Here is a 26,179-nt window from a genome sequence, read left to right on the forward strand (position 1 = left end):
GAAAGACTGAAAGAACATGATCACAGCATCAGCAAACTGTGGGTCAACTTCAAGCCATCCAATATATGTGTAATTGCAGTCTCAGAAGGTGCAAGGGTTGGGAGTGAGGGAGAGACCAAAAAAATAAGAAGAAGAAGAAAAAAATGGCCAAAACACTTCTACCATTTGATTAAAGACTAAATCCAAGGCGAGGTGCAGTGGCTCATGCCTGTAATCCCAGCACTTTGGGAGGCAGAGGCGGGTGAATCACTTGAGGTCAGGAGTTCGAGACCAGCCTGGCCAACATGGCGAAACCCTGTCTCTACTAAAAATACAAAAATTAGCAGGGCATGGTGGCGTGTGCCTATAATCCCAGCTACTTGGGAGGCTGAGGCAGGAGAATTGCTTGAACCCAGGAGGTGGAGTTTGCAGTGAGCCAAGATTGCGCCACTGCACTCCAGCCTGGGCAACAGAGTAAGACTCTGTCTCAATTAAAAAAAAAAAAAAAAAAAAAAAAAGACTAAATCCACAGGTCTCAGAAGAGACATGAAAAAACTATACCAATGCACATCATAAACAAATCACTTAAAGTCAGTAACAAAGAGAGCCTTAAAAACAACCAGAAGAGAAAAGACAACTGCATGTCAAGGAACAAAGTAAGTGGACTTCTCATCAGAATCACTGCAAGCCACAAGACAACAGGCAATATCTTTAAAGTACTAAATGGAAAAAAAAAATCAACTTAGAATTTTATACCCAGCAAAAATATATTTCAAAACAAAAGGCAAACTAAAGACTTTTTCAGATATAAAAAAGCTGAGAGAATTCATTACCAGCAGACCCGCACTCACTCCTCCAGCTGCAACCCCCTCCTCCAGCAGCACGGTTGGGACAGATGTGGCTGCAGCACCTCAGTTTTTCTATCATGACATGGTCCCACTCCCCCTCCCCTCCTCCTCCCCTCCAGGGGGCTGGCAGAATTAGTGAGATGCCATCTGAAGAGGCCCAAGAAGGTTCTCTGGGTTAGGAAGTTCTCCTAGGATCCCTGGGTGGTGCTCCCTGCCACCTCCTGGCAATCTCCAAACCAGTTTGCCCATATAGTGTCTCTGAAAGTCTGTCACCGAGAGGACTAGTTTAGCTAACAGTCTCATCTTGCCTCCCAGGGTAAAGGGAGTCTGTGTACTTGGTAACAAATGCTGACCCCAGCCAGAGCAAGGATAATTAGGCCAACCAGTTGGCACGCATACAGGTGTCCCTTTTCTGGAGACAGGGAGGGGTGGTGATGGCCACTCCCATTTTCCAGAGGGGGTGTCACTGTCCCAGGGCCACCCTGTCAACTAGTGGCAGAGGTCTCCTGTTCCTAGGCTTTTCTCCTAACGGGGGACCCTGTGTCCATTCCAACCTCTGAACCCACCCACAGCCTCCCAGAGGCCACCTCAGCTCTTGAAACAAATACCTGACCCTCAGCACTGTCTGGAAGGTCAATGCCGGGGCCTCCCTGGCTCTGCCATGCCTTCGCTGGGTGGCCCATGGCGGGTCACTTCCCACTCTAAGCCTCAGTTTCTCTTCTTGGTAACATGGAGAGTGAAACTGGATGAACTCTGAGGTCCCATTCCCCTTGACATTGATCAGCTCTGTGAACACCTTCCCCACCCTCTGACTATTAAGACTGAAGCCTCATTAAGGCCAATTAAAGGAAGAACAGGCCTTCTGAGCACCAAATGGCTGCAGTGGGTTGGGGTCAAGAAGCCCAGGCTAATCATGCCCAGAGTGCTCTGACCAGGAGGCTCAGCCTAGCCCAGTGGCATGAAGGCACTACCCTGAGTCTCCTGCCTCCCCCAGACGGACATCAGCTTCCTCGTCATGGCTCAGGAATACTGCAGAGACAAGGGGCTGGCAGAGCTTGGGGAAAGACCATGAGGTGACCAAGGCTGTTCCCTGTGGATGAGGCAAGAGGGCAAGATCCTTCCCCGCTGGCCGCAAGGAGCTTCAGAATCCTCAGAGCTTCCAGGCTTGCAGGCGCAGGATCCAGCCAACCAGACCATCCCATGTGGGCAGCAAATGGCACCAGCTGAGAATTTTCAAACAGGAAAATCTCAGAACTATAGATTCAAAAGCCTTTAAAACCTCAGCTTCTCCAGGATCCAAGAGCGACAGACACTGGGGCCATCAAGCATCCTAATGCCCCAGAAAGCCTGGCTTGGAAAGGACTTGCCCAAGGTCACAAAGCACGCCAGGGCAGGGCTGAGGCTTCTAGGCCACCTGGTGCCCACACGCTCTCTGCTGCGTTCCAGTGAGCCCCTGCTTGAACTTCTCCCAGGACAGGGAGCTCACCACTTCCACCCCAGACTACTCACAGAGAGAAGCTCTCAGGACAAGAGTGAGGAGTGAAGGTGGAGGAAGCGAGGGGAGAGATCTGGCAGCTACTGATGCCAGCTCCATGCCAGACACAGAGTGTTTTACACACCCTGCTTTTTCCCATTTAAATCTCACTATGACTTTATGAGGCAGATGTTAGCTGTTAGCACCACCATGACACTAAGGAGGAAGGGACAGAAGGTCAGAGAGGCCAAGCAACTATCTCCAAGCAGCCACTTAACACCAGAGCTGCGGCTCATGCCTGGGTCCCAGTGATACGGAAGCCTGTCTTCCCACCACCCCACATGGCATTTAACCTGGCAAGGTACTCGAGCCCAGGGGTCATTCAGACCCTTAAAGGGGACTAGGACAGCCCACCCAGGCCAGGGCCTGCCAGGCTGGGGCCAACGTGGGCCAGGGCACAGGGCGGGACCCCATCTTCCTCCCTAGCTGCTCTCAAGGCAGAGGGTAGCTCAGTGCTTTTGGATGCTCCTGTCTGTCACTGCGTCAAGACAAGGCCTGATCCCCATTTTACAGGTGAAGAAACTGAGGCCCAGGGTCCTGCAGCATGCAAGTGGCTAAGTGGGACCAGCACCCTCTGCTGGCTCAGGGGCCAGGACCCTCAGCTGCAGGGAGACCCTCTCCAACCAGGGAGACCCAATCCAGGTCCAGCCACACCTAAGACCCTTGTTGTAACCTTATGAAGGCCCCAGCCGACTCTGAGCCTCAGTTTCCCCAGCTGTGATATGAACATGATGGCAGGCCCTGGCTCTTGGGGTTGTGGGAAGGAGGCCAGCCCAGTGGCTGAGCAGCTGCCTGTCCCACCGGAGTACCCAGACGGGCAGGCACTCTCTCCTTAGAGCTCCTTCCTCGAAGGGCTGCTCCCGGCTCTCCTCGAAACTCTTAATTAAGGGAAGGGAGCCTTTGGAGCGCACAGGAGTTAACACCTGGGATTACTTTATCAGATGGTTCCCCACCCACTCTCTGACCTGTGATGGGAGCCTGGGCCAGCTGTGCCCCCCACAAGGTGTCAACTGGGCCACCTGTGGCCTCTGGCAGTGTGGGGAGCTGTCCTGGCACTGCCCAGCTAAAGGATGCAATGAGTGGCCTTCCTCCTGGTCCCCAGGCCACAGAGCCGACCCTGTTCTTGTGAGTCCCTGTCCCAGCCCTCCTCCAGAGAGCCCAGTATTTAGCTGCCAAGGAGCCTCATGAAAACGCTTTTACTGCCAGGCACGGTGGCTCATGCCTGTAATCCCGGCACTTTGGGAGGGAGAGGCGGGTGGATCACAAGGTCAGGAGTTCAAGACCCACCTGACCAATACGGTGAAACCCCGTTTCTATTAAAAATACAAAAATTAGCTGGGCGTGGTGGTGCACACCTGTAATCCCAGCTACTCAGGAGGCTGAGGCAGGAGAATCGCTTGAACCCCGGAGGTGGAGGTTGCAGTGAGCAGAGATCGCGCCACTGCACTCCAGCCTGGGCGACAGAGCGAGACTTTGTCTCAAAAAGAAAAAAAAAAAAGAAAATGCTTTTACTGTCCTGAGTCAACAGGATCCAGCAGTGAGGCTCCAGTGCTCCCATGCAGGGGTAGGACTCAGAAGGAACAGTGCCACTGCTTCTCCAGGGAATGGGGGGATGCTCAGGGCCTGCAGACTGGGGGTCTGTGCCCAGTCCCTCCAGATATCAGTTCTGTGACCTCAGGCAAGTTGTTTGCCATCTCCGAGCCCCACCAAGCCTCAGTTTCCTCATCTGCACAATGGAGACAACACCTACTTTCCAGAGTTGTGAGGAGGATTATACAGCATGGTAAAGTGCCCGCTCAGAACCTGGCGCAGGGCTGGCATTTACTAAGTGCCTCATTAAGCTGTTTCTATTCTCCCAGAGCCAAGCTGTGGGCCAGGACTTCAGCGTGTGAAGGCGGGGGCCTGACAGAAAAAATGTGGGGTGAATCAGCCATCGTGAAACCTGGGTTCGACTTTATTTGTCTGGGTCTGTTCCCAAGCCCTGGCCTGGCATGCAGAGATCAGTGTTCTGGCCCTGGCCGCCAGCGCCTCACCCGCCCTCAGTTTCCTCAACTGTGAAATAGGGAAGGCGTGATCTGTCCCTGCCCCCGGAGCCTCACCCTGGGGCTGGTGAGGGATCCTGCTAAGGCCCCCCTGCTGTGTCATGTTGAGGGGGGCTCAGCATCTGCTGGAGGAGCAACCAGCTAGAACATCTACATCCAGCTCTGGCTGAGGGAGCCCCAACCCAGCCCAGCCTCACCCCTCCTCAGGCTGCAGCCGAGCAAGGCCGGGGCTCGCCCCTCCCAGGCGTGATCCTACAGGCCCGTCCTCTGGTATGCAGCTGGAACCCCACAGCAGGTTTTTCCCCAGATAAATCATGGCTCCTGGGGCTGGGGGAGGGGCAGGCAGTTGACCTTCCATCTTGGAGTTGGAGCCCACTAGGGCTGGAGGGAAGCTCGGAGGGCACAAGCTGCTGAGAGTAAGACCCAGGACCCACCCGCCTCTTGTCCCAGGGGAGTCTAGGATCACAGGGCAGCAAGGTGTCAGGGCTGAAGGGGCCACTAACAGTCTTCAATACCTGTTCCCATTTTACAGATGGGATGACCGGGGCTTGGAGAGGAGCTGGGGCTTGTTCCAGGTCCCACAGTCAGGCGGAGGCAGAGCACGGACTCTTGGCTCCTGGTCCTGCTGTCCACTAGTTCCATTCTAGTCATTTGGGAACAGGGGGGTGGGAAGGGGGAACTGACAGCAGTCCTGACTAGGAACACAGCCGCTCCCCTGAGTGCTGCGTCACTTCCCTGCCCCAGGGTCTGCCTGTTGTGCTGATGACAGGTAAGGTGAGTGAGGAGGCGGTGGGCTGGGCTGTCCTGACTCAGCCCCAGCAGCCCCAGCCTGAAGCCCCCGGTGGGAAGGGGCCAGTGTGCGGCAAGGCGGCCCAGGCAGAAGGATCCCCATCCCAGGCAGGGGGCAGGCACAGTTCTCCCTACACAATACCAGAGTGAGAAGGGGAGGTGGAAGCATGGGCACAAGAGGTGATTCATGGGGAGAGATAAGGCGGGGAGCGCTCCCGGCAAGCAGGCAGACAAAGCGCTCCGTCAGCATCCGTCAGTGTCTGGGCCCTGCCCCTATGAGCCTGGGAAGCAGCCGGGGCAGGACAGCTGGAGGACTGCAGTGGCCTGGATGAGCTGCCCCTCTCAGCCCCTGCCTGTCACTCTGTCCTGCCAGGGCCAGGGCACAAGGGATAGCCTATAGTTTGAGGGAAACACAGGCCTGGTCCCCACCCCTCTACCCGAGAACTAGCTAGGTGACCTTGGGCAGGGACTAACCAGTTTCTACATCTGAAAAATGGGACAGATAACACTAGCTGAGATTATAAAGCGCCTCGCACTCAATCAACACTTGCTATTGTTATTATCCCTGCCCACACATGCCGTACATGCCTGGGCCACGGGTCCCAGGACAGATGTGGCAGGGAAGGAAGTGCCCAGGGCAGAAAGCAGGGGCTTGGCTCACCACAATGCTGTGGAGTCATGAACAAATCCCCGTCCTTCTCTGTGCCTCAGTATCCTTGTCTGTCAGATGAAGGGCTTAGTCTCTACTGCCTCTGAGGGCCCCACTGTGGGACTCTTGAGGACTCCCTAAGGTCTGAGAGTAGGGAGCAGTCTCAGCAGTGAGTGCCCCATCCTGAGGGCTGGAAAAGCAGAAAGCAGGGCCCACCTGTCCGAGGCTGGAGGACATCACTCACTATGGGGCCGTGTGGACAGACTGGCACCCAAACTGGAGACCAGCTTCTTCCTGGCTATTGTCACCTCAGACAGGTGGCAGCAATCACCTTGTGGGAAGTAAAGGAAGGCAATGTCACCTTAGGTGACACTAATAACCTTGTGGGGCTTTTGTGGGAAGCAAAGGAAGCTCCAGGTGGCCCATGGGACTGTATGGAGTGGCTGGGTCACAGCTGTAGCCAGAGACTCAGGGAGGAACCTGAGGTCAGCAGGTGAAGCCCTGGCCCTGGGAGCCCCTATCTGGCCCATCGCTGGGCGGGGGATCTGTCTGTCTGCAGACCCTCTGGCTGTTCCCATCTGCCTCCTTCCTGTCGCTGATGGAGAGGGGAGGCACAGAGGAGTGGGAACCTTGGCACAGCAGGTCCCCCTACCCAGGGCCTCAGTTTCCCTATTTTCAAGATGGACACGGAGGCTGGGTAATGGGATCCCAGCAGGCTCTCTGTGGGGACTGGGTTCTCTAGCCTCCAGCCAGTCATCTCCATCAGGCACAGACGTCAGCAGCACTTCCCCCACACCATGGCAGGTGTGGGGCAGGTCTCTCAGTCTGCAAACTATGAAGGTCCCTTCCTCCTCCCCCTCCTCCTCCTCTTCCTCTAACTCCTTCCTTACTTTTGTCACCCGATATTCCATCTTCACAATAGCCAAAGATGCAGCTTTTATCCGCACCACCTCCATCTTACAGACCAGAAACCCGAAGCCTCAAAGCTACCCAGGGTCAGTCAGTGAATTGAGAGCAGCCAGGCCAGGGGCCAGGCGCCCCCACCCAGCTAGCTGACCCAACTGGTCCCCTTGTTGGGCAGGGACTCCACCTTCCCGGAAACTGGGGCCAGGGCCAGGGGTCACTGGGGCCACCTCATCAGTTCTTGACCCACTTCTGGTTTCTCTGCCCACGAGCTTCCCCAAGGCCCTGTCAGTTAGCCAGGATGGTCCCTGAAGCCAGCATTCTGGTCTTCTGCAATTGGCTGCCCTGCTCTGGGATTGGAGGTATAAAGGGATTAGACCCAGCTAGGAACACCTCATCCCACAACCTGAGGCCCAGATCTGGCTTCAGAATCCTCAACACAGCTCACTAGGTAAGCTTTATCTATCAAATCAAGATGTGCTTGGAAACGATGAGAAGGTACTTACGTGCAGCAGGCATTAGCACCTGCTCATGGTCACAACTGTCCAGCAGTGGCCTAGCTGTCTCTGCAAATGGCAAGCACCCCTTCTCAGAATGTGTGACGGTGTGTCAGCCAAGAATGGCCCCCCACAGCTAGGGCACTGCATAGCCCAACAGGGGTGAAGAAGGGGAGGGCCAGAGAAGGCTTGAGGTCCCTTCCGGTGGCAAAATTCAGGTGGACAATGCTCAGGTGGACTCACCCCACTTCCACAGATGAGGACCACACCTCCCTCACCTAAGTATCCTGGCCTGGAAAGTTTCCACCATGGCAAAGCTCACAAAGAGGCTCAGAGAGGGTGTGCAATCTGCTCCCAGTTGCTCAGCACAGCTAGGAAACAGGCAGTGTTGAACAAGGACCTCCAGGCCAGTCTCAGATGGACTTGGACCATGCCTATTCCCTCACCCCACAACAAAAGCTCTCCCCACCAGAGAGCTCACGGTGTGTGTGCGCGCCTTTACAGTGAATCAGAGGCACTCTAAGGGAGAGTGAGAGGAAGCCCTGGGGTTCCTCCCCTCCCCACTCCACCCTATCTCGGTGCCTTCTTCTGGGGAACCAGAAACACCCTCCAACAATAAAGAGGGCCTTTGAGACGGGGTAGCCCACTGTCACCTGCTAGGACCTGGGAACCCCACCCTGCAAAGAAACTGCGGATCCCCACGAAGGTGGGGAGGAAATCTCCACCCAGGAGGCAGCCAGGGAAACAGCAGAGATCCCTAGAAGCCCATGTTGGGCTCCCGTTTTGGGCTCTGAGTGAGCCTGTATGGAGAGGGATCCGTGGCTGGTTGGGCCGTGGCTCCAGGAGTCCCCACGCTGCCTCACCTTCTGTGCCTGGCTGATCATCTTCCGCACCACCTCTTTGATGTGGGCCTGCCCGTCTATGGGGGGCTGCATGTAGACGCTGGCCCGGGTCACGCCGCGGTAGGCGATGGTGTCCGGCCAGCCCAGGTCCAGCTGCGGGATGGAGCGGTCCGACTTCTGGGGCCAGTACTCCAGGGAGGGCAGCGGCTCGGCCTCGGTGGGGACCCCATCCGCCCCGCTGGCTTCCTCGCCGTCGCCGACCCCATTGTCCTCGGGCCCCTGAGAGGGGCCCGTGCCCCGAGGGTCCTCAGAGCCCGGGTCGTACACCTCAATGGTCTCCAGGATGCGCTTGAGCTCCAGCTCCGAGAGGAAGTCTCGGATGTTCTCCCGCTTGAGCACCTCGTAGAAGGCGTCCCGGCCGCGGGCCACCAGGGCCTCCAGCGCCAGCCGCTGCTCCTCGCTGTAGAAGAACTCGGGCTTGGACTCGCTGGAGCGCCAGTTCACATGGTTGTCGTCCAGACACTGCACCTGGGAGAAGGCCATGGCGTAGCCTGCCCGGGCACTGCTGCCGGGGGTGGGTGGGCAAGGTCCGGCTCCTAGCTCCGGCCCAGCTGGGGCACCGCGCGCTCGGGGGCCTCTCCGCGGCCTCTGCTCCTCTGCCCATGAGCAACCTGCGGGAAAGACCTGATGAGCCCGGCTCGGCGGGGAGGGCGGGCCGCGCGGGGAGGGGCGGCGGGGGCGGGGCCGGGAACCCAGGTGGGCGTGGGAAGGACGGGGCTGGGGCTGGGGCTGGGAAGATGAGGTGGGGGCACTGGACTGGGATGGGAAGAAAGTAAGGGATCGGACGTGGGCCACGTCCCAGGGCTCAGCGTGCCTCTATGTGCAGGGAACCCACATCCCAGATTTCCGGAGCTGCCTGAAGTCCTAGCAACTTCTGAGGGAAACTAGGGCAGCCGGGGAACTTCCCAGTAGCTTCTTAGAGTGGGAGGAGGCCCCGGCACAGAGGCGCCCCGCAAACCGAGGGCTTCCGGGTAAGGGAGGGGTCTTAAAGTTTCCGGGTGCCGGCAACCCAGGAGGCCTGCCCGGAGGAGGCCGGGGCTCTGGGAGGGGTCCAGGTGACCCAGAAGCGCGGTTGCGGGGCGGCGGCGCCCCGCGAGACCCGGGATCCCGGGGGCGCGGCCGGGACTTGCTTACCGAGCGGGCGCTGGCGGAGCGGGGCGCACACGCGGCGGCGGCGGCGGCGGCGGGGGCGGCGCGAGGCTGGGCGGGGGCGCGCCGGTGACTCAGGGCCGCCCGGCTCACCCCGCCGCCGCCACCTGCGGTCACGTGCCGCCCGGGGCGGGGCCGGAAGCTGATTCACCCCTCGACAGGCAGACAGACCTGGGGCGGGCGCACTGCCCACGGTCCTCTGGTGCCCGAATTCCGAAAAGCTCAGAGGCCTAAGCCCAAGAGCTCCTGGAACACCCAGCCCAGAGAGGGACAGTGTTCTCCCTGAGGTCACACAGCGGGTCAACAGCCTTGGCACCCCCCTGTGCCCCCAGCGTCTGTTGGTGATCCTGGATCAACCCTGGCTGTGCCCAGTTTCGCCGGTGTGGCGGGAAGTCCGTGCGTCTGTATAGATACCCAGCTGTCCAGTTGTGGAAACAGGTCTAGGGTACTGGGCTGGGAGCCCCCAGGCAGGGATAGGGCACTGACTGACCCAAACTCAGGGCTTTCCTGAGCAGATACCCAGTTCTCAGTCCTGAGCCCTGATCCCCTCTGGGAGGGGTCCCCGGACTGCTTCTGCGTGGCGGGCAGCACTCGACCTGAACCCTAGGGCAGGGAGGGGCCAAGAGGGCCGCTGTGGGCTGGGGTCAGGCCCAGCTCTCTGCTCAGCGTCCCCTGGGGTTGGGACCCTGGTTATGGGGAGCCTGGAGACCACATCTGAAGGCAGGCTTTGAGGGTGGGACAGCAAAGCCCATTAAATCTGGCCCAACAAACAGCCCCCACCCCATCGCGTGCCGCAGCCAGTCTGCCGGGCACCAGGCCCAGCCCTTCCTCCCATCCCCCATACTTGCTTTGGATCTGGATGGGGCTGGTTTGGGGCCCTTAAGGATGCTACTTCGGTAGGCTGGTGACATCTCTAGGCCTTGTGCCCTCAAACAACCCCCCTCCTCCAAGGCCTTCTCCACCATTCATGGCCCATCAGGACTCCTTGCCTCTGAGTCCACTGCCCTGGGCAATGACTGGCCTCCTAGGCCCAGCATCCTGTGGTCCCCATCACTGACCCCTCAAGCCTGAAGTCCTACACTCTGCCTTACAGCCCCCCAAGGGCTTTATGCTGCTGAATATAGTGGCCTTTGGGGAACAGGCACACATATTTGCATCCTCCCCCTGCCCCAGGGCCAGAGAGGGGAGGTGGTCCCAGCGGGGGAGCCCTGCCTTGAGGGTCCTGAAGACCCATTTATAGCCCCTCTGCTACTGTGGATCCCCTGTAAGACCGTCTCTGAGCCGCCTCAGCTTCTCCCTGTGTTCTTACCAACGCACAGAGGCTGGAGAATTCAGGAAGGGAGTCCAAGGCCTCACTCCCACCTCCACCACCCCCACACTTCTGCAGTTGATGAACAGGAAGGTTGTATGCACCCAGTTTTCCCCAGTAGCGACATTTTGCATAACTATAATACAATATCACAGCCAGAAAATTGACACTGGTGCAATCCACAAAGCTTATTTGGATTTCACCAGTTTTTTGTTTGTTTTGGGACAGGGTCTTGCTCTGTCACCTAGACTGGAGTGCAGTGGTACGTACAATCATTGCTCAATGCAGCCTTGAACTCCTGGGCTCAAGCGATACTCCTGCCTCAGCCTCCTGAGTAGCTGGGACCACAGACACCATGCCCAGCTAATTTTTTTTCTTTTTTCTTTTTTTTTTTTTTTTTTTTGTAGAGACAAGTCTGTTGCTCAGACTGGTCTCAAACTCCTGGCCTCAAGTGATTCTCCCACCTTGGCCTCCCAAAGTTCTGGGATTATAGGCGTGAGCCACTGCAGTGGCCAGATTTCACCAGTTTTACATGCACTCATTTATGTGTGTGTATACAACCTTATTATGTGTATAGATTTGTGTAACCACCATTACAGTCAAGATACAGAACTGTTCTATCACTACAAAGATCTCCTTCTCTGTAGCCATCCCCACACCTCCCCCGACCACCATTCCTAACTTCTGGCAACCACTACTCTATTCTACAATTCAACAATTTTATATAAATGGAAGATATAGTATATAAACTTTTGGAATTGGCCTTTTTTCCCACTTAGCATAATTCTCCAGCAAGTCATTTGGGTTGTTTCATGGATCAATGGTTTGTGCTTTTCATTGCTGACTAGTATTCCATGGTATGGATATACCACAGTTTGCTTAACCATTTCAGTGATTGAAGGATATGTGGGGTTTCCAGCTTTTGATTATTACAAATAGCCTTGCTATGAGCATTCATACACATATGTATATAAACATCAGGTTTCATTTCTCTGGCATAAGTGCCCAAGAGTGTTATTCCTGGGTCCTGGTAGTTGCATGTTCAAACACTGCCAAACTTTTTCCAGAGTGGCTGCACCATTTCACATTCTCACCAACAATGTATGAGTGATCCAGTTTCTCCACATCCTTGCCAACATGTGGTGTTACCACTATTTTTTTTTTTTTTTGGCCATTCTGATAGGTAGGTCATATCTTATTGTGGCTTAAATTTGTGTTTCCTGATGGCTAATGTCATTGAATCTCTTTTCACGGGCTTATATGCCATCTGTTTGTCTTTTCCTTTGAAACATTTGTTCATGTCTTTTGCCCATTTTCTAATTGGATTGTCTATTTTTTAACTCTTGAGTTTTAACTTTTTTACTTTTTTGTTTTATTAGAGATAGGCTTTTGCTCTGTTATCCAGGCTGAAGTGCAGTGGCTTAATGATAGCTCACTGCAACCTCAAATTCCTGGGCTCAAGCCGTCCTCCCACTTCAGCCTCCTGAGTAGCTGGGACTACAGGTGTGCACCACCATGCCTGGCTAATTGTTTTTTATTTTTAGTAGAATCATGGTCTTGCTATGTTGCCCAGGCTTATACTGTTGAGTTTCAAAAGTTCTTTGTATATTCTAGATACAGGACCTTTGTTGGGTGTGTGCTCTGTAAATATTTTCTCCCAGTCAGTAGCTTGACTTTTCATCCTCTTCGAGGTGTCTTACACAGAGCTAAAGTTTTAAATGTTGATGAGGTCCAGTTTATCAAAAGCATCATGCTTTTGGCGTCAAGTCTAAGAACTATTCACTTTGTTGAAGTCAAAATGAAAATGTAGAGACGAATCTCTACATTTAACATTTTATTTGGGAAGAAAAATAGCAATTCAGGGCATGCACAAAGACTGGGTGGTCTTTGGTGTGTCTGGAGAACACAAAGAAGGTTAGAGGTTTTCTTGAAAGCAGAAATGTTACTTAGTGATCTTTGAGAAAGTTCCTTGGCACTAGTAAGGGTTTGGGGAGCTGAAGAGTTCTGATTGGTAAGTGACAGTGGTAAGCAAAATTAGTCTTAGATTTGTAGCAAGTTATCTCAGCAGCTATAGATAAAACTGGTTGCAGGTTGTAAAAGGGAGTTTCTTTCACCAGCCAGGCTCACAGGGAATTGCATTTTTGGAATAATGTTATGTACCCTGGGTGCTTTCCCCCACTGTCCTCTTAACTCTGTTTTAGTTTTGTAGACAAGAATGATCCAATGTGTATGATCAACTTTTACAGCCTAGCCTTAGGTCCTAAAGATTTTCTCCTATTATTTTCCCCAAAAGATTGATAGTTTGTTTTTTTTTTAACATTTTACATTTAAATCTGTGATCTATTTTGAGTTAATTTTTGTATAAAGTGTGAAGTTTAGATTGAGGGTAGGTTTTTGGCCTATAGATGTTCTCAGAATTCTGAGTTTTTACAGAGGAGGAGACAGCCTCACAGATTTTTTTTTTTTTTTTTTTGATACGGAGTCTTGCACTGTCGCCCAGGCTGGAGTGCAGTGTCACGATCTCAGGTCACTGCAAGCTCCGCCTCCTGGGTTCACACCATTCTCCTGCCTCAGCCTCCGGAGTAGCTGGGACTACAGGCGTCTGCCACCACGCCCTGCTAATTTTTTGTACTTTTAGTAGAGATGGGGTTTCACCATGTTAGCCAGGATGGTCTCGATCTCCTGACCTCGTGATCTGCCCGCCTCGGCCTCCCAAAGTGCTGGGATTACAGGTGTGAGCCACCGTGCCCGGCATTATTATTATTATTATTTTTTTTTTTTTTTTTTTGAGATAGAGTCTTGCTCTGTCTCCCAGGCTGCAGTGCAGTGGCCTGATCTTGGCTCACTGCAACCTCCATCTCCCAGGTTCAGCGATTCTCGTGCCGTAGCCTCCCAAGTAGCTGGGACTACAGGTGCGCGCCACCGCACCTTGCTAATATTTGTATTTTTTGGTAGAGACGGGGTTTCGCCGTCTTGCCCAGGCTGGTCTCAAACTCCTGGCCTCAAGTGATTCATCCACCTCAGCCTCCCAAAGTGCTAGGATTACAGGCATGAGCCACCGTTCCTGGCCAGTCTCAGAGATCTTAATAGTCACTCAAGATCATACAGCAAGGAATTGGGAGAGCTGAGTTTGTTTTGTTGTTGTTGTTGTTTGTTGGTTTGAGACAGGGTCTTGCTCTGTCACCTCAAGGCTGGAGTGCAGTGGTGCAATCACGGTTCACTGCAGCCTGGACCTCCCATACTCAAACAATCCTCCCACCTCAGCCTCCTGAGTAGCTGACACTACAGGCACGAACCACCACACTAATTTTAATGGTTTTGGTAGAGACATGCTTTCGCCAGGCTTTGTTGTTTAATTGAGATGGGGGTCTCCCTATATTGGTCAGGTTGGTCTTGAACTCCTGGCCTCAAACAATCCTCCTGCCTCGGCCTCCCAAAGTGTTGGGATTACAGATGTAAGCCACTCTGCCTGGCTGAGAACTGGATTTGAACTCAGGTCTGGGAGCCTTTCTCCTGCTCCCTCCTGCAATGGCAGTGTCTGGACTGGCTCCTGGGAACGTGCCGGGCCTGGTTAGGGAGTAGAGATCACCTTGATTACCCCTCAAGGGACTGTGTCCAGTGACCTCCTTGGGAGAGAATCATTCACTCAGTCAACAGACACTGGCAGAGGCTACCATATGGTTGCTTGTGCTAAGCACTGTCGAGACCCAGACCTTTCCCTGAGGCCCCATAGTCATAGTCTGGTGGGAGGCACGACAGTCACAGGTCATAGAGTTATTGGTGCCATGGAGGATATAGCCCCAAAGCCTGAAGGGCTCAGATGTCCATAATGAATTGAGAGGAATGAGTATAAGTTCCCTGGGATGAATCCAGGGAAGGGCAGAAGGTGGGAAGGGTGTTCCAGGGAGAAGGAACAGCAAACAGAGACCCAGAGGTGTCCAGGAGAGCCTGGGGTGCCAGAAGTCTAGGTGAAATTAGTCAAGGAGAGGGTGGCTGAGCGAGGTGGCCATAGCAAGGGGTGTGGGAGGGCCTTAATTAGAGCCTGTGATACCCCTGCAGCGGCTGGAGAGGCACGGAGAGGGTTTGAGCACGGAAGAGCGTGGGCGGATTGGTGGGTTTCGAAGTTCCCTTTGCTCGCTTGCAAGGGGCGTGGATTAGGAGGCACAGCGAGGAGGTAGTGCAGTTCCCCTAATAATCAAACAGGACTGGCCACGGGGAGGGAAGACAAGGGGACGAAGAGGGGCAACCCCCGGCTTCTGGTGTGGGCATTGGCTGGACGGGGGGCTGATGCAAAAGTGGGGCCCAGTGGGGAGCTCCTAGGCCTGCAGAAGCCAGCACCCTGGCAAACCCATAGACCCCTGCCAGCTCCCCAGCTCTCACTGCCCCCCGCTCTGCCTCCCTGGGGCTGCTTACTCTGGAGTCCTGAGGGACTGTGTTTCAATGGTGACACCACTGCCACTTGTTCTCATAAAGAAGTTGTTCTTTCTTATTGCTCAGCACAAACACTTGGTCAAACCAGTGGTACTCGGGGCAGTTTCCCATGCCGAGAGCCTGGAATGGCCTGAAGAAACTCACAAAGAATCTCCTGACTCGGGCTTTCTGAAACATTATCTGGCTGCAACGCCTCACCTGTCCCTCCCAGGAGGGCTGGGTCCTCCGAGTGCCAGTCAGCCTGCCTAGGTTCAGAGCCCATCAGCAGTGGCCCATCACCTGTCCTCTGAATCCTGGACCCCAGTGTCCTCAGAGTTCCGCCATGGAGCCCCCGGCTCTGTCTTGGATCCGACTGTGTCCCCCAGGCAAGTTATGTCCTTTCTGGTCCTAAAAACTAATGGGGGTAGAGGTGGTAGGGTAGGGCAGGTGGCTCAAACAGTGCCTGAACTCCTCATGGCTCTTTCTGGAATCCCTTCTCCCACTCCTCCTCTCCTCCTGTGCCTTTCCTCCCTCCTCCCCGCCATGCAGTCACTTATTCATTCATTCAACCAGTGTTCCCAGAAAATCTGTTCTGGGCCCGGCCCTGGACCAGGCGATACCTGGGACTTGGAGATGATTCAAACCCAGTGTCTGCCCTTGGGGAGCTTCCGTCCTGGTGGGGAAGGTAGACTATGTAAACAAACAACTGTGATTCAATCTTTGGCCTTAGGAGCCCTTGGGAGGAAGCTGCTACTGCCTTGGGGGTTGGGAGAGTCAGGGAAGGCCTCAGAGGACAAGCCCTTTGCAAAGGGCCTTGAAGAGGAGGTAAACAAGGGTGGGGGTGGGTGTTAGACGGACAGTGGTGCCCTGGGAGGAGGGACTGCGTCTGCAAAGGCATGGAGGCGTCCAAGTGCTGGGTGTGTGTGAGAAAATACAAGCAGGTCAGGGTGGCTTGTGCACGGTGCTGGGATGGGAGGTTCTGGGACCAACTGTCAAGGGCCTCGAATGCCATAGAAAGGATATTTTTTTTTCCCCCAGGATGCCATGGGCTGAGAGGTGGGGGTAGGGAGGAGGGTCCTGAGAAATAAGTGATATGCTGAGAGCTGTGACTCCAAAATGTGGAGAGGATGGACAGGAGGCTGGGGAGGAGCACGGAATTGGGCAGGGTGGGCCCCAGACGGGAGGGGGAAGAAGCCATGGGCCTGGGGGCTGATGGGAGGAGCCAGGGAGGTGCCTGGGGGATGACAGGAACCTGGTGTCCGGGAAGCCTGGAGCTCAAACAGGCTGGGCTGGAGACTGGGACATGGTCAAGGGTGCCAGGGTAGGGGATACTGCCCCAGGCCAGCTGGCCTCGGGGAAGGGGTCTGGGACCCACCCTTCCCCATGGGCTGGGCATCTAAGAAGGGACATATCAGAAAGGGGCTTTGGAGGGGGCAGTCTACAGAGGGAGCACCAAGTCACAGAAGTGTCAATGCCAGCTGCCCCTGCTGCTGCTGTGTAGCAACTCTGCCTGCCCCAACAGGCCACCGCAGTGCTGTCAGCTTGTTTCTGAACTCCCCCATAGTCATCATCTCCTGGTTAGCTCTGCACTCTGGGCGCTCCTGAAAACCCCCCAGAAGCAGGGGCCAAAGGTTTCTAAAAAGTCTTTTATGGGAGGAAAAAGTGAATGTGGGTCAACTGTCTTCATCCCTACATATCACTAGGCCAAAGTCAGCCCCACGACTGCCAACACCAGCAAATCTCACTGAGCAGAGCAGTGAGGAGAGCCCCACACCTCAGGGCTATGGATGTAGGCCGGGGTTCTGCCCCCACACAGGGCAGGAGGCCGAGGGATGCCTGGATTTAGGGTTCAGTCGGGATCTGGCCCAAGCCTGGGAAATTCGTGAGTCCTTTCATTCAACAGATGAGCGGTGCGCACCACCCCAGCCATTGGGGAGATAGCACGAGGCAAACCCCATCCTCTCAGGACTCACCTGCCACAGGGAAGTGGCAAGAACCGAATAAACATGTCCAGGTCCTCCCAGGGATGACAAGGGATGAGGGAAAGTGATGTGGGGCAAGGGGACAGATGGAGAATGGGGTGGGAAGGACAGACTGGAATTCGGGAAGGAGGCAGTCCTCAGGCGAGGCCTGGGGCAGGCCTCAGGTGGGAGCGAGGAGGGACTTGCGGGGAGGGGCCAAGGGTCTGGATCACCCAGGGTCTTGTAGACTGTTGAGAGGCTGAGTGGCTGGAGAGTCCTGGGCATCAGCTCAGCTCTCTGCAGCAGGAAATAGCCTGGCGTAAAGCTCGGACCCCAGGGTTGGAGACAGGAGTGTGGATGGGCTCTGACCCCACGTTCTAAGCCAGGAAGCTGGAGCAGGCAGGCCTTGTCAGCCTCTGAGCTTTCACCACAGCCCTGCTGCAGGAGCTGCAGCTGTGTGACAGCACACTCAAGCCGGCTGCCCGTGGACAGACGCGACTTGTCGACTTGTCGTTGAGTGAACACAAAGCCCAGGGGACAGGTTGAGGGCCTGGGGCAGGGCACATCCTGCAGGCCTCTCTCTTCTCTAGCCTCCATTTCTCCCTTTGGGGAGAATGGCTGGGGACAAGGGGGGCAAGGGAGGCTCAGGCCCCAGGTAGACTCTAATGGCGGACCTCACACAGCAGAGCCAACAGCAGGTGAGCCCCCTGGCCAAGAAGTGGGATCAGGAAGAAGGGTTATGATGGAGAACAGCAGGGAAAAGCATTTTCAGAGGCCATGCCCTCCCCGTGGCTCAGATTGTGAAACTGAGGCCCAAGGCCAAATGGTAACAGGTCAGAGGCATTGATGGAGCAGGTCTGGGCCAGGCTCCTGCCCCCAGCCCTATCTTGCCCACCCCAGGTGCTCATGTCTATGGGGAGAGACACCAAGTGTCCGTCTCTCGAACAGATGACGTGGGCTGCGTGGTGCCATCCGAGTGCCTGCGGGCCTGCGGGGCCAAGGTCGGCTGCTCCAACATCGCCTACCCCAAGCTGGTCATGGAACTGATGCCCATCGGTGAGGCTGTGTGGGTTGGGGTCTGGGTGGAGGTCGTGGGGTGGGACTTGGGGCCCAATGAGTATGGGGACTGTGGAGGCCACTGTGGATCTAGTGTGATGCTGGGTGACATCCAGGTGGGCTGTTCTGCTCCTAGGAGAGGACAGCAGAAGCACTCACAGTAGAAAACACTCGAACACCCACTGCGTGCCACCACCATCCCCAGGGCTTCCCAGGTGATGCACTGGCCTCCTCTTCTCAGGAACCCCTAGTGCTGTTAGTATCATCCCCATTTTTTTTTTTTTTTTTTTTGAGATGGAGTTTTGCTCTTATTGCCCAGGCTGGAGTGCAATGGTATGATCTTGGCTCATTGCAACCTCCACCTCCTGGGTTTAAGCTATTCTCCCGCCTCAGCCTCCCAAATAGCTGGAATTACAGGCACGCGCCACCACACCTGACTAATTTTTGTGTTTTTTGTAGAGACAGGGTTTCACCATGTTGACCAGGCTGGTCTCGAACTCCTGACCTCAGGTGATCCACGCGCCTCAGCCTCCCAAAGTGCTGGGATTACAGGCATGAGCCACTGCACCTGGCCTATATCATCTCCATTTTAAAGACAGGGAAACTGAGACCCAGAGAGGTTAAGTGACCTGGCCCAGGTTACATGGCAAGTAAGCTGCAAAGCTGGGATTCTGACCCGATGCATCTGCCTGCACACCCTGATCTCCTATCTCATGCTGTACCATCTCTTGAGAAAGGCCACCCACTCTCTCCTCTTGCATGCCTACTGGGTGCCAGGCCCTTTACTAACAGTTTCTCATTAAATGCTATGAGATAGGGTTATTGGCTCCATTTTACAGATGGGGAAACTGAGGCACAGAGAAGGGAAAGTGACTTGTCTGAGGTTGTATAGTGACTGAGACACAAACTCAAGACACAAACTGCTTACTCTGCTGGGATCAGGAGCTCAGGACCTCCCACTACATCTGCAGGCATGAGTGCCTATCCTCTGCAAGCTCCCCGCCCACCGCCCTGAGACACTGCGCCAACGGGTAGAACTAGTGGGCAAGTTTTGGCTTTTTCCATGTTTCTCGTGGTAGCAGCATCCCTGCCATTTTAATGTGGGATGCTGAGTTCCCCATCACAGGAGGTATGCAAGTTCTCCATCACAGGAGGTATGCAAGGAGGAGGAAGCAACATAGCAAGGGGTGTGGAAGGTTCCACCTAAGCAAAAAGCAGAAACAGTTTCCTGAGCCCTTTGCAGCCCGAGCTTTTCCTCTACAGATTCTCAGGTGCTGGAGATTTCCCTGGTCCCCCTCTTTCTAATCCCCTCTTTATGGAAGCTTTCGATCCCTCAGGTGAGCCCCACCCTGCTCTCTCCTCCTCTCCTTCCCTCCCTCCCTCCCTCCCTCCCTCCTGCAGAGCTCAGGCCTAAGGGAAGTGAGTACACAGACCTAGGATCAGATCTTGGCTCTGCCACTCACTGGCCAAGAAATTTGGGGCATGTCACTTCCCTGCTTGGAGCCTGGGTGTCCTCATTTGTAAATTGGAGATAATGGCATCTACCCACCCCTCAGCGTTGTTGCTGGGCTTAAACATAATGACACAGGGAAAATGCCGGGTGCAGGCTTGGCCACGCTGTGGTTCCCACCTTGGGGCTTCGCTTTTCTCTTCTGTTCTGGGCAAGGGGACTCGCTAAGCCCTCCAGGGCTGACCCCGAGCCATTGTTGGGCCACAGTCCCTCTCTAGGCCTTGAGTTCCCTCTCTAAGAAATGGATGGAATAAGCTCCAAGTTCATCCATCTCCATGAGCAAGACAAGGGGGCGGGTGGAGAAATGTTTTGGGGAAAACTGTGATTTGACTCACTTTCCTTTGGGCTCCATCCCAGCCAGCTTCTGACAAGTGAACAGAGAGCCCAGAGACACCTGGAAGTCACACAGCCAATCAGACACAGAACCGAGGCCAGACAACCCAGCCGGGCAATAAATGGCTGTGCCTTCAGGGCAGGGGGGCCCATGTCAGGCTTATCCTAGGACAGATGGGCAAGAGTTTGTAGAGGTAAAGGAGGTGCTTAAAATTGCAGGAGTTCTTGTAGACAGACTTGAACTCATCCCCAGAGAGGGGAGGCGACCAGCCTGAGGCCACACAGCACGGAGTGGGCAGTTGAGCATCCTTCTACCTTCGTTAGGGCTCCTCACCCTCAGGCCCTCTTGAGCCCACAACTCCCAGAAGGCCTTTCACAGCAATGCTACCCGCACCTCCTAGGGGAGCCCTCACTCCCACTCTGGAAAACCACAGAGCCAAGGACAGAGAGGATCCACTATGCCTGCTGGGTCCTGCCATGCACAGGAAGTGGCGGAAAATTCCAGAGACTGGGGCACTGCATGCTGGGGTGAGGTGTGCATCTTGCCCAGGGTGTGACCTTCAAGCAGAGGCCCCGCCCAAGCCTTCCTCACCAACCCCACCGCACCCCAAAGTTCTGCCGCTGGCCTGCTGTGAGTCCCTGGGCAATCTCTTCACTTCTCTGAGCTTCCATTTCCTCATCTCTCAAGCGGGTTAATCATGCTTTCCTTGGACGAAGGCATGGGTGTGAAAGTGCTTTGTCAACGCCAGGCTCTGCAGAAAGGAGAGGCCTGATCGCGGCCTCAGCATTATGAGTAATTACGGTCGGGCCTAGGGTTGCCAGCAAGCCTAGGGCTCAAGCAGCCAGCTCCGAAGTCCCCACAGTTTGTCCTTGGCCTCCCCAGTCTCCTCATTTTGGGTCTTGCTCACCTCAAACCTCCTCAGCTTCTCTCCCTCGCAGCCCTCTGCCTTGGAGGAGCATGCAAATGGCGGGCGGGCCTCAGGCATTAGAGCCCAAGCGGGAGGGGTTCCCGGGGCTGTCTCAAGGCCGGACAGGGTCACGCATCCCCCGTCCCACACCAGGTCTGCGGGGGCTGATGATCGCAGTGATGCTGGCCGCGCTCATGTCGTCGCTGACCTCCATCTTCAACAGCAGCAGCACCCTCTTCACTATGGACATCTGGAGGCGGCTGCGTCCCCGCTCTGGCGAGCGGGAGCTGCTGCTGGTGGGACGGTATGGGGGTGGGGGCCAGTACAGGGGTTGGGGAACACTACAAGGGTGGGCGCCGGCACTGACTTTGAGGGATGAGCGGTAGTTTGCCACTTAGAGAAAGGTGGATGCCAGGAAGGAGGGAAGAGAAGGGCCAGTGTACCCCATCCATACCACCTCTCACATTGCTCTCCTGTCCACTTCTGTGTGATCGCAGCCCTCATCTGGGATGCATCTCCACCCTCGAGCTGGATTCCTTCTGCAGGGGCCAACCCTCCCTCCTCAACCATGCCACAGATCTCTCTATCTCCCCCAAAACCTGGGCCCCCATTCCTCCTGATGGTTCCCAGCTGCGCCACAGAGGGCCCCCAGGCCAGCACTCAGGACTGGCCACACTTGGGCTGCCACGTCCCTCAGCCTCCATGGCCCTGGCTCCACTGAGCTCCAGCTTGTTTCCTCCCAGCCCAGCTTGTCCCCTCCTTTTTCACCTCGATGACTCATGCTGATCTTTCTAGACTCTGCCTGTGTCCCCTCCTCCGTGCAGTCATCCCTGAGACCCTCAACCAAGAAATGAGCCTCTCTCCCCTTCATACCCCAGGGACTCTTGCCAGATTCTTCCCACAGCACATGTGGCCATTACAGGCCAAGAGACCTCCCTGACACCCTTCTCCACATATCTGGGCGCTTCATGAGGACCGGGGCTGTGTCTGGAGGACAGGTGGTGTTTGGTTACATGAATAAGTTCTTTAGTGGCGATTTCTGAGATTTTGGTGTACCCATCACCCGAGTGGTGTACACTGTACCCAATGTGTAGTCTTTTATCCCTCACACCTTCCCAGCATTTCCCCTGAGTCCTCAAAGTCCATTGTATCATTCTTTTTTTTTTTTTTTTTTGAGACACAGTCTCGTTTTGTCACCCAGGCTGGAGTGCAGTGGTACGATCTTGGCTCCCTGCAACCTCCACCTCCCGGGTTCAAGAGATTCTCGTGTCTCAGCCTCTTGAGTAGCTGGGATTGCAGGAGCGCACCACCACGCCCGGCTACTTTTTGCATTTTTAGTAGAGACAGGGTTTCACCATGTTGGCCAGGCTGGTCTCGAACTCCTGACCTCAGGTTATTCGTCCACCTCAGCGGGCTGGGATTACAGGTATGAGCCAGTGTGCCCAGCCCATTCTATCACTCTTATGCCTTTACATCCTCAGAGGTTAGCTCCCATGTGCACATGTCTGTCTATTTGCACCCTCCCTCGCCCTCCAGTCCCACCCTCTTGTTGTCCTCTGAGCAGTGTGGCTCACACTCTGCTGCTCGGGGGTCCAGCCTTCTGGCACAACAGTGCACCCCCTGGCCAGGAGCCCAGGGCACCCATCCTGGGGGTGGGGTCTCCTCCAGAGCTCCAGGCAGCTGTCCCGGGGATGCAAAACAGTCAGGCTTCTGTTGGAAGGGCCCTGTTGGGACACGCCAGAGGCGGGTGCGAGTGAGCTCATCCACGGGCTCATAGGATTCTCCAAAACAAGGAGCCTCCCACCTCTCACTGGGCAGGACACTTCCATGTCCCTGTGTCCTGGGCACTTGGCCCCTTGAGCACTTCTCCCCCTCTGGCTCCCCTGCCTCTCCTCAGAAGCTGTGTGGCCTGGGGAAGACCCTGCCCCTCTCTGACCATGCGTCTCCTCGGCGGCCAGACCTTGCTCTAAGCCCCTCCATGCTCCAGCATCCTGGGCCCTGGGACCTGGATGCCCTCCTGCCACCCAGTGTGTGACACTGGTAGCCCCTGTACCTGCCCAGTGGCCCTCATGTCGCCTGCCCACTACTTCCTGGCCTCCTCACCCAGACTCCCACCTGCAACCAAAGTCTTGACCTGGCCTCCTGCTGCGCCAGCTCACCCAGCTTGCCCATGCCCTTGACCCTCCTTCCCACCTCTTCTGCCAAGTCAGCCCCCGCCCCCAGCCCTGCAAGCCTGGCAGTCGGCCTCCCTGAGGTGCAGGGCACAAGGCTGCGTGGGGCAGAGCAGGTTGCTCACCCTCTCTGGGCCCCAGTTCTCTCAGCTGCCAGCTGGATAGAGCAGAAAGGGCCCCGTGCCAGGTGTCAGGCTGGCCAGCTCAACTTCCCCTCCCTCTTACAGCACTGGGATACTCTCAGTACCCCCAGCCCCTCAAAGCCGTCTCAGCTTCCTCCTGCCCTAAACACCACTATTGGAGCGGTATCTCCTCAGCCTCGTGGGTCATGGATCTCTGGTAGGGTGAATGGCCTGACAACAGTCTCGGTCAGGGAGAGGCGAGGCTTACAGAGAGAAGACCAACAGCCCGGAGGCCTGGAGAGGAGGCCATCGCAGGGCCGGGTGCAGGACCGTGCCAGTGACTGTGATGACTCTGTCCAGCTGATCAGAGGCTGGAGGAGCCGTCACAGGCTGGGGGACAGCGATGACCTGCCCCCCCGTTTGCCTGCCCCAAGCCCCCATATCCCAGTCCACTGTTCCACCACTGCCCCCCCCCCGCCACTCTCCTCTGTCTGTGTTCCCGGCTGTTCAGTCCACAAATAGGGCCCACAGCCTCTCGGAAACCCCGTGCAGGACTCGGAGAGATCTCAGACACCCCTCCTTGAGATGTTCCACAATAACTGTGGCTGCAGCCCAGGGAGATGCTGGAGGGCACTGTCCATCCTGATGGTGGCATGGGAGGGAGTGGCATTCCAGGCAGAAGAAGCCTGGCTCCTTCTGGGTTTGGGGGTCCTCTGGCAGCCAGGTAAGAAGGCTGGGTAAGAAAGCAAGGGCCTGGCTGGAGTGGCCCCGGCCCTGGCACAGAGATGCAGAGTCTGGTGTTGGGCGGGAGAGCTGTGTGCAGAGGGCGGGGTGGGCGGGTGTTAATGGAGGCCCGCCTGGGCCTTTGATGAGGGCAGCGCCCGCCTGCCTGCCTGGCTAGGGGTTAATTAGCCTTAATCAAGGTGGCACCTCCTTCCTCCACCCTCTCCCTCAGGCCTAGAAGGGAAGAAAGGGAGGGAGGAAGGCGGACAGGCGCTGAGAGGACCCACCCTAGTTGAACACATAGCCTCTGTCACCCCTGCCACCACAGCCAGGGTTCTAGCGGGTCACCCACCACTCACCTTGGGGGTGAGGAATGCCAACTGACCCAGGACACAGGGGTGAGGTGCTCAGCCAGGGAGGAGCAGATGGATGCCTTGCCCCAGCTTCATCCCCTTAGCTGGGTCCCATGCCCCTCAAGGCTCGGGGAGGGGGTGCCTCCTCCTGAAAGCCCTCCTAGATTGCTGTTTCCTCTGAGCTGCTCCAGCCCAGCCCTGAGTGTAGGTAAGAGGCTCATCTGTTTTCTTTGCTGGACTCTGAGTGCTGGGCAGGCACCAGGTCCCACTCATTGCCCAGTTGGGGATCCTAGGGTAGTGTCCTACACAGGTGAGCACCTCGCCAGTGGTTTGTTGGATGAACAAGTGTAGCATGTGCCTGTTGTGGAGGGGCTCTTGGCGTAAGGGAGAGGCAGGCAGGAGCTGACACGCAGGGGACAGGAGGGGATGGGCTCATGCTGGCCCAGCAGGGCTCCGGCTTCACAGCTGGGGAGTATGGGCTCTAACCCCAACCCACACCTCTGGCTCCAAACCTTGCATCCTTAGTAAGGAGGTTGCCCTGTGAAGGATGTACAGCACAAGGCTGTCAGGGTGGGGATGTGCCAGCCAGAGGTCCCAGCTCCTGCAAAGGCCGGCCAGTGTGAAAAATCCTAGTGTCTTCAAAGAACCAACAGGAAGTCAGTCTGGCCCAGATCGGGGGGCAGTGGTCATTCATGCACTCACCAAATGCTTAGTAAGCACCTACTATATGTTGGGAGACACAGCAATGAACTAAAGAGATGAGGCTCCTGCTCTCCTGGTGCTTCCATCGGGAGGGGAAGACAGGCAGTAAACAAGTAGACACCCAGGTAAATGTGCATGTAGTGACTGGGACAGGTGCTTTGAAGGAGAGACAAGAGGGAGCTCCATGGCGGAGCTCCAAGGGCTGGCTCCGCAGAGACCCCAGGGCAGGGAAGGAGCAGACAGCACTTAGAGTCAGGAGCTGCACCTGCAGGATCCAGGGAACCACCAAAGGGTTTGGAGCAGGGCAGGACTGGCCAGGTCACTGGTGGCATGGACCAGAGGCCAGGGAGGAGGCTGGAGCTGGGATAGCAGGGGAAAGATTAGAGAGCAAGTCTTAGTGACCAGGGGAGGTGGGAGAGGGCTGAAGAAGAGCCTCCCAGGATGACCGCTGCCTGCCTTCCACTCGCCCACAGGCTGGTCATAGTGGCACTCATCGGCGTGAGTGTGGCCTGGATCCCTGTCCTGCAGGACTCCAACAGTGGGCAACTCTTCATCTACATGCAGTCAGTGACCAGCTCCCTGGCCCCACCAGTGACTGCAGTCTTTGTCCTGGGCATCTTCTGGCAACGTGCCAATGAGCAGGTGGGTGTCGGGGGACAGGACTCGGTGGTCTGCTCTCCCTGGGGACGTGCCACAATTTGCTCTTCCCTGCTGCCTGTGGGGGGAGCCTTGGTCCTCCTCCCGTAGCCCCACATGCCCTGCCTCCCCCCCCCAGGGGGCCTTCTGGGGCCTGATAGCAGGGCTGGCGGTGGGGGCCACGAGGCTGGTCCTGGAATTCCTGAACCCAGCCCCACCCTGCGGAGAGCCAGACACGCGGCCGGCCATCCTGGGGAGCATCCACTACCTGCACTTCGCTCTCGCCCTCTTTGCACTCAGTGGTGCTGTTGTTGTGGCTGGAAGCCTGCTGACCCCACCCCCACAGGGTGTCCAGGTGAGCCAGCCCTGACCCCTGACCCTGACCCCTAACAATTTTTACTCTGGTCTCATTCTCATCCCCGACCCACTCTGACTCAGAATTTTCTAGCCCTGGACTTCCTAGCCCCGTCCCTTTTTGAACTCGGCTGCCATCTTGCCATCCCCAACCTTTGATCCTGTCTGGGTCACCCCCACCCTGCCACCCCCACCCCCATCACTATCCTCACTCATTTCTTACAGATTGAGAACCTTACCTGGTGGACCCTGGCTCAGGATCTGCCCTTGGGAACAAAAGCAGGTAAGTGGGTGACCCTAGGCACTCCTCCACCTTGACCCTGGGCTGGAGGCAAGGGC

The 26,179-nt window shown here is 56.1% G+C and overlaps 2 protein-coding genes across 3 annotated transcripts in view; one reads left to right on the forward strand and one right to left on the reverse strand.

Annotated features, from left to right (window-relative positions):
* The window catches only part of FAM83G (family with sequence similarity 83 member G), a 35,379-nt gene extending 25,982 nt beyond the window's left edge, over window positions 1-9,397 (reverse strand). The window contains exons 1-2 of the mRNA XM_009251378.4: window positions 9,278-9,397; window positions 8,105-8,754 (exon numbers count right to left, since the gene is read on the reverse strand). Of these exons, the coding sequence (XP_009249653.3) occupies window positions 8,105-8,626 (522 nt within the window). The 5' untranslated portion in view covers window positions 8,627-8,754; window positions 9,278-9,397. The remainder of the gene's footprint in view (window positions 1-8,104; window positions 8,755-9,277) is intronic.
* Window positions 1-26,179, forward strand: part of SLC5A10 (solute carrier family 5 member 10) — a 69,425-nt gene that overhangs the window by 42,831 nt on the left and 415 nt on the right. For both annotated transcript variants that reach the window (XM_002827121.3, XM_009251380.3), the window contains 5 exons: window positions 17,921-18,028; window positions 20,933-21,083; window positions 25,324-25,492; window positions 25,626-25,841; window positions 26,066-26,123. In XM_002827121.3, the coding sequence (XP_002827167.2) occupies window positions 17,921-18,028; window positions 20,933-21,083; window positions 25,324-25,492; window positions 25,626-25,841; window positions 26,066-26,123 (702 nt within the window). The remainder of the gene's footprint in view (window positions 1-17,920; window positions 18,029-20,932; window positions 21,084-25,323; window positions 25,493-25,625; window positions 25,842-26,065; window positions 26,124-26,179) is intronic.

Source organism: Pongo abelii, chromosome 19 (genome assembly GCF_028885655.2).
Source record: "Pongo abelii isolate AG06213 chromosome 19, NHGRI_mPonAbe1-v2.0_pri, whole genome shotgun sequence".
In the NCBI taxonomy this organism is placed as follows: Eukaryota; Metazoa; Chordata; class Mammalia; order Primates; family Hominidae; genus Pongo; species Pongo abelii.